Here is a 6,061-nt window from a genome sequence, read left to right as displayed (position 1 = left end):
GCATCTCGCCAAGAGCCCACATATCGTAAATGCCTGAAAAGGACAAAATTTTACTAATTCATTCGTTCCAGAGTACAAGGCCTCTGATTCACCACAGAAAGAGCATCTGATGTTAGACAGAATACTAACAGAGTCAGAGAGAGTTAATGGAAGCGCCCATTTTCATCTTAGCACTCTTTGCGTTGGAATCCAGTGTGTGGGTTGAGTGAATGAACAGTTTGTTTGTAATGTCGCTTTATGAACAGTTCTTATTCATACATACATACATACATTACTAGTTACTTATACTTGCATCAAAATTTGAACACAAACATTTAAATGTATAGTCGCTTGCGAAAGTTTAGGAATGACATTTTTTAAACGAAGGTGAAAATGAGTTCAAACGTCCTCCACAGAAAACGCTCATTTGAATGCACAATTACTGTTTATTTGCTGTTTTATTTGATTTAACCTAAAAATTCAACACGTAGCCTGTGCAAAAGTTATGGCACATTTTATATGTTATTCCTCATCTTTTCCAGTATCTTAAACTCAGCAATTAAATAGAAATTCTGCACTAAATTTACAGTAAAACACCATATTGTAAGTTTAATCCCTGTAGAGGATGTGTCGACTCTATTTGGCGCAGTAACAACACCACTTACCGCACCGCAACGATCACTGTAACTTTAACACCTGTGGGAATGTGCGTCCTGCGCAAAAATACACCGTCACCACAGCACGGAACCACCTGCTACTTGGTAACCAGTTTCAGCTTGAATAAAGACGAGGTGTGGTTCTTTCAGTGAACTCTGTGGTTCGTTTATGTGTTTGAGGCCTAATTTGCCATTAAACTGGTGCTGTAGTTAAAGCACAGCATACCGTTCATAAACATATCGGACTGTCCATTTTCAATCGTTGAGTAAATAAATAACATAAATCTTACCAATCTCCCAATCTCCCAAACCTCCTTAGCATAAAGGTATCCCCCCAAGTCAGTCCTACACCCATCTATAAGTTACCTTTAGTATGGCACCATTCAATTAACCAAGCCAATTGGTTGTCACTTAGTCTAATGATTTTACTTGCATAGCGCAAAATCCTCCAATAAACCTACACATCAAAACGATGGCCCTTCAAGGGTTCTTTTGTAAAGGCAATGGTCTTATTTAGAACCATAAGTTCTACATAGAACCATTCCGTGCTTAAATGGCTCTTTGCGTGCCTTCAGGTTGATGGAGAACGTGTTGTATGTGGTTTTATATTGAAAACCAAAAGTTTGCTTGTCACAAGATCAAGCTTATACCAAAAGGAGAACCTTTTTGGTGCTATACAGAACAATAAGGTTCTATATATAGGGATGAAAAGGAACCATTGCCTTCCCTAAATAACCCCTGAAGAACTATCTTTTTTTTTTTTCAAGTGTAGGGTTTTTTAAAAATGATAAAAGTGTCTTCCTCTGTCTCTCCATATGAACCTTCCCTTGAATGAGTTAGTGTCTCTCTCTCTCTCTTTATCCTAACATTCATATGAATGTCTAAGAAGCTGCAGGCTTGTGTGGGGTGGGAGTAAAACCAAGACCCTCCAAGCCATCTTGGTTCCCCTTAACAATAAAGTGTGAGGGGGAATCTGAGGGAATAAAATGCTCCCCTTTCTCCTCGCTCTCTCCCACAATGGGCCAACCGTGAAAATCGCCAGTTGTGGTTAAAAAAGGACAGGACACATCTCGCTGCAGAGCCCTTTACGGGTTTCTGAGGGCCTCCAACTTGGCGCCAAAAGTTTATAGACACAATTCTGCTAGCTTAGCTGGTTCCTCAGAGAGAAAAGCAAACAAAAACGACTGACGAGCACTTTGCTATGATCTCTGGTTTACAAAATGTTGTTTGCTTTTTATTTAAAGGTCCTAGAGCCTGTTCCTCCGCGATTTGGGGTTTAATCAGCGTGTCAGTTTCAGCTTTCTTATGCAAAGGAGCTGTCTTTTGAAGGCGGATCTGTTTTGGCAGGTTAGCTCAGGACGCTAGCAGGCACGGACTGTTTTTTTCTTTCCCACCCGTATTACGACAGGCCCCGCCTCGAAGCGCAAGGATGTGTTAGAGCGCGGGGACGCTGCTAGCCAATCACGGCGCAGGATGGACCGCTTTTGTCCAATCCTAACACAGGAAGGCGGGCGTTTTGGGGAATCGGCCAATCGTAGCGCAGGACGCGGACGCTGGTGACCAATCCCAGCGCAGGAAGGTGAGAGTCGTCGGAATATGGGTGGAGGAAAAAAAATAACGCCGCACAGCTATGAAGAACTCAGACGGAGTCCAAAAGTCTCCGGGAATCAGTCAGAGTGAGGGAGAGAAAGTTGTTCCCCGGACTTGCGGTTCACGGAGGATACCTGCGTTTTCTGGAGAGGTTGGAAGTCTGTTTTCACTGTGTGAGAAGTTACCGTGGGAAGTAACGTTAGGTCTACTTTATTCCTGAAGGAGGGATGGCAGTGCCTCACAGGAGCGAAGCGCGTTCACGCCTGGAGAAGCCGTGGGGTTCTGGATTTTGACTGGTACCAAATCAACTGCACGAGTTATCAGTGTCGTTTTGGTGGACAAGCTTTCCCTCTTGCCATGGTTTCCCGGGAATGAGTGGATTTGTGTGTTTTAATCCCGAAGATGCTCTGACATTTCCTCCAAGGACTAACTTAACTTCTTCCTCAACTCGAGGAATTCCTATTCCTGCAGATGACTGCGAGTGAGGTGACTTGTTTTCAGCCTGTGAGTAAAACTGGCACTTCAGCAGACTTAACGAACCTGTCGTACTGAGCCGAACAGCTGAAACAAACATGCTCTATTCAAATATCTGCATTTGAAAGTCAAAGACACTTGCCTTGTTTATCCCACCATTGCTGTGCTACATGAGTTAACCCGGAGGGGCAGAAATGATGATCGCCTCCGGCTTCCTGCTGCTGTGTGTGGCCGGGTTAAGTTCTGCCATCAGCTCCATCGACCCGGACCGGCCGGGAGAAGGCAGGTGCCAAGAAATCGCCATCCCTCTTTGCAAAGACATTGGCTACAACCTGACAGTTATGCCCAACCTGATGGGGCACGAGGATCAGGGAGAGGCTGCCATTAAGCTTCATGAGTTTGCCCCACTCATCGAGTTTGGCTGCCACAGCCACCTCAGGTTTTTCCTGTGCTCGCTCTACGCCCCCATGTGCACGGAGCAGGTGTCCACACCCATCCCAGCCTGCCGGGTGATGTGCGAGCAGGCCAGACAGAAGTGCTCCCCCATCATGGAGCAGTTTAACTTCCACTGGCCCGACTCACTGGACTGCTCCAGGCTGCCCAATAAGAACGACCCCAACTTCCTCTGCATGGAGGCGCCCAACAACGGCAGCGACGACCCGTCTAAAGGGTCTCACACCCAGCCTCCGGACTCTCGCCCCCCTCGCCCTGGGAACAACCAGGAACTCCCTGTTAAGGAGAGGATGGGTAAAGAGACTTGCGGAAACCCTGGGAAGTTCCACTACGTGCAGAAGAGCGAGTCTTGCGCCCCAAAGTGTTACCCCAAAGTGGACGTGTACTGGAGCCAGGCGGACAAGCGATTCTCCCTGGTCTGGATGGCTGTCTGGTCCATCCTTTGCTTCGTCTCCAGTGCCTTCACCGTCTTGACCTTCCTCATCGACCCACAGCGCTTCAAGTACCCCGAACGGCCCATCATCTTCCTCTCCATGTCCTACTGCGTCTACTCCGTGGGCTACCTCATCCGGCTCTTCGTCGGCGCCGAGAACGTGGCCTGCGACCGTGACAGCGGCGTCCAGTATATCATCCAGGAGGGCCTGGAGAGCACGGGGTGCACCATAGTCTTCCTCATCCTCTACTACTTCGGCATGGCCAGCTCCCTCTGGTGGGTGATCCTGACTCTCACCTGGTTCCTGGCTGCCGGGAAGAAGTGGGGCCACGAGGCCATCGAAGCCAACAGCAGCTATTTCCATCTGGCAGCTTGGGCCCTCCCAGCCATCAAGACCATCCTTATCCTGGTCATGAGGAAGGTGGCGGGGGATGAGCTAACGGGCATCTGCTACGTCGGAAGCATGGACGTCAAGGCCTTGACCGGTTTCGTCCTGATCCCGCTGTCCTGCTACCTCATCATCGGCACGTCCTTCCTGCTCTCCGGCTTCGTGGCTCTCTTCCACATCCGCAAGGTCATGAAGACCGAGGGCGAGAACACGGACAAGCTGGAGAAGCTGATGGTGCGTATCGGGGTGTTCTCCGTCCTCTACACTGTGCCCGCAACTTGCGTCATTGCGTGCTACTTTTATGAGCGCCTCAACATGGACTATTGGAAGGTTCTGGCCGGAGAGCTGCGTTGCTTGGAAGGAGGCGGTGGAGAAGAATGCATCATGAAGAACTCCATCCCTGCCGTGGAGATCTTCATGGTTAAGATCTTCATGCTGCTGGTGGTGGGAATTACCAGCGGCATGTGGATCTGGACCTCAAAGACCCTGCAGTCCTGGCAGAACGTCTTCAGCCGCAAGCTAAGGAAGAGGACGAGGAGGAAGGCCGCGTGCGTGTTCACGGGCAGCGGGCCCTACTTGAAGCCGCATCCCGCACTAAAAGGACACAAAACTAAGTACGAGCCCGCTGGGGCTCCTGCTACATGCGTATAAGGATGCTATGCGGAGCGCCGTTGAACTCCAACGTGTTCTGTTTACTTTGAAAACCGGTTCTTGTGGAGTTTGCAAGAGAAAGAGGGAAAGTGCCAGCGCAAGACAATGGGCACCGAGTTTGCGTTTATTTTGTGCAAACCCCAGTCGTACCAAAAAAACAGCAACAACAACAACCGAAAAGCTGCAGTGTCCTGAGTTGTGAGATTTCTGGTTCGAGTTTCTCATAATGATGTGTGCAAGTACCACAGCTCAGCCACTGTTTAGTCTGTTGCGCCTTCTGGTACTACTTATCCACTTACGGAACTTTGTGGAGTTTGTAAAGGTTTTTTTTTTTTTTTACAAAAACAAAGAAAAACGGGAGCAAGTCCCTCTTTGCGTCACTGGGAATGCCTGTATCGTGTGCAATAGATGTTTCCCTCAGTGACGGAGAGAGAAAGACTCTTAGTACTGTAGGGGCTGATTAAAGACACTAAAAGGACTCCGCAGACAATGGGTGTGAATGAGCCGGAGGGGGGGTGCCACTCCTCGGCTGCATGTCACTGTGGCTTTTCTATGGAAATGAAGGCCGTGTCATACACTGCTGCATTGACATTGGAGAGCAGCTGTTGGCTGAGGCTTCAGCCAGAGAATGAACTGGCCATTGTGAAGGCCCTCCATGGCGTAAAAGCAAATCTACAAGCACTAAATATTGCCGCAGAAGACAGAGGCCTTTTGATGGGGCGTTTTGTACAGCGGCTTCTTAGCCCCCCCACCCCCCCCCCACCCCTCGCTCTGTTTTGTTATGCTGAGCTCTTTTTTTCTTTTGTAGCACAAAGATACCTTTGTGTATATTTCTAAAAAAAGTTCATATTTTGTAAGAGTTAATAAAAACTTAGTTTAAAATGTTTGGAAATACAGCTGCACACCACCGTGGCGTTTTATTCTCTGCGTTCAGCGCGCATCAGCGCTCCTTTCAGACATGCAGTTGAAATTTGGGGAATACTTTATGTCGACGATCTCCTGGAGAAGCTTTGCAGTGTCTTGGAGTTACACACAACTATATATATATATTTAAAAAAAAAGTTAAATTATTAAATTCCTAAACCTAGGAAACTAAGCCTAAACCTAACACTACTGATATTCAGCTGAGAGTTTGTTGACCGGTGGAGCTCTTAAAAATAAAGAAGTGACAATTCAACTTTTTAATGGATGGTTCTTTATGGGGGGAAAGTTTTTTTTTAAAAATTGAAATATTTAAATTGGAGCAAAATGATTCAGAGTGGTTTAAAATGTGAAATGCTCTGTTCTATAGAAACTGGCCACGCCAGAAATGGTCACAGTGGTGGTGATAGGAACCAGACGTCCGTAGCATTTGATGCCTGGGAAAGCTCTCGCACAGAAAGGTGTTACAAGAAATGGTAAACAATACATTGCCTAATTCCTGATACATTGCTTTAC

General features: G+C 47.4%; 1 protein-coding gene across 1 annotated transcript; it reads left to right on the top strand.

Moving 5' to 3' along the window:
• The first annotated feature begins 2,266 nt into the window (after positions 1-2,266).
• On the top strand, positions 2,267-5,798 carry fzd10 (frizzled class receptor 10). The gene has a single exon (XM_017721655.2). The coding sequence runs from the start codon at positions 2,894-2,896 to the stop codon at positions 4,622-4,624; it is 1,731 nt and encodes a 576-aa protein (XP_017577144.1). The 5' UTR covers positions 2,267-2,893; the 3' UTR covers positions 4,625-5,798.
• The last annotated feature ends 263 nt before the right edge of the window (positions 5,799-6,061 follow it).

The sequence above is a fragment of the Pygocentrus nattereri genome, chromosome 29 (genome assembly GCF_015220715.1).
Source record: "Pygocentrus nattereri isolate fPygNat1 chromosome 29, fPygNat1.pri, whole genome shotgun sequence".
In the NCBI taxonomy this organism is placed as follows: Eukaryota; Metazoa; Chordata; class Actinopteri; order Characiformes; family Serrasalmidae; genus Pygocentrus; species Pygocentrus nattereri.
Note: the sequence above shows the minus strand (reverse complement) of the source record. Positions and strands in the feature narration are given on the sequence as shown.

What these genes read in the sequence shown, in the direction of transcription:
- fzd10 (XM_017721655.2), top strand. Translation starts at nt 2,894, where the DNA reads ATGATGATCGCCTCCGGCTTCCTGCTGCTGTGTGTGGCCGGGTTAAGT.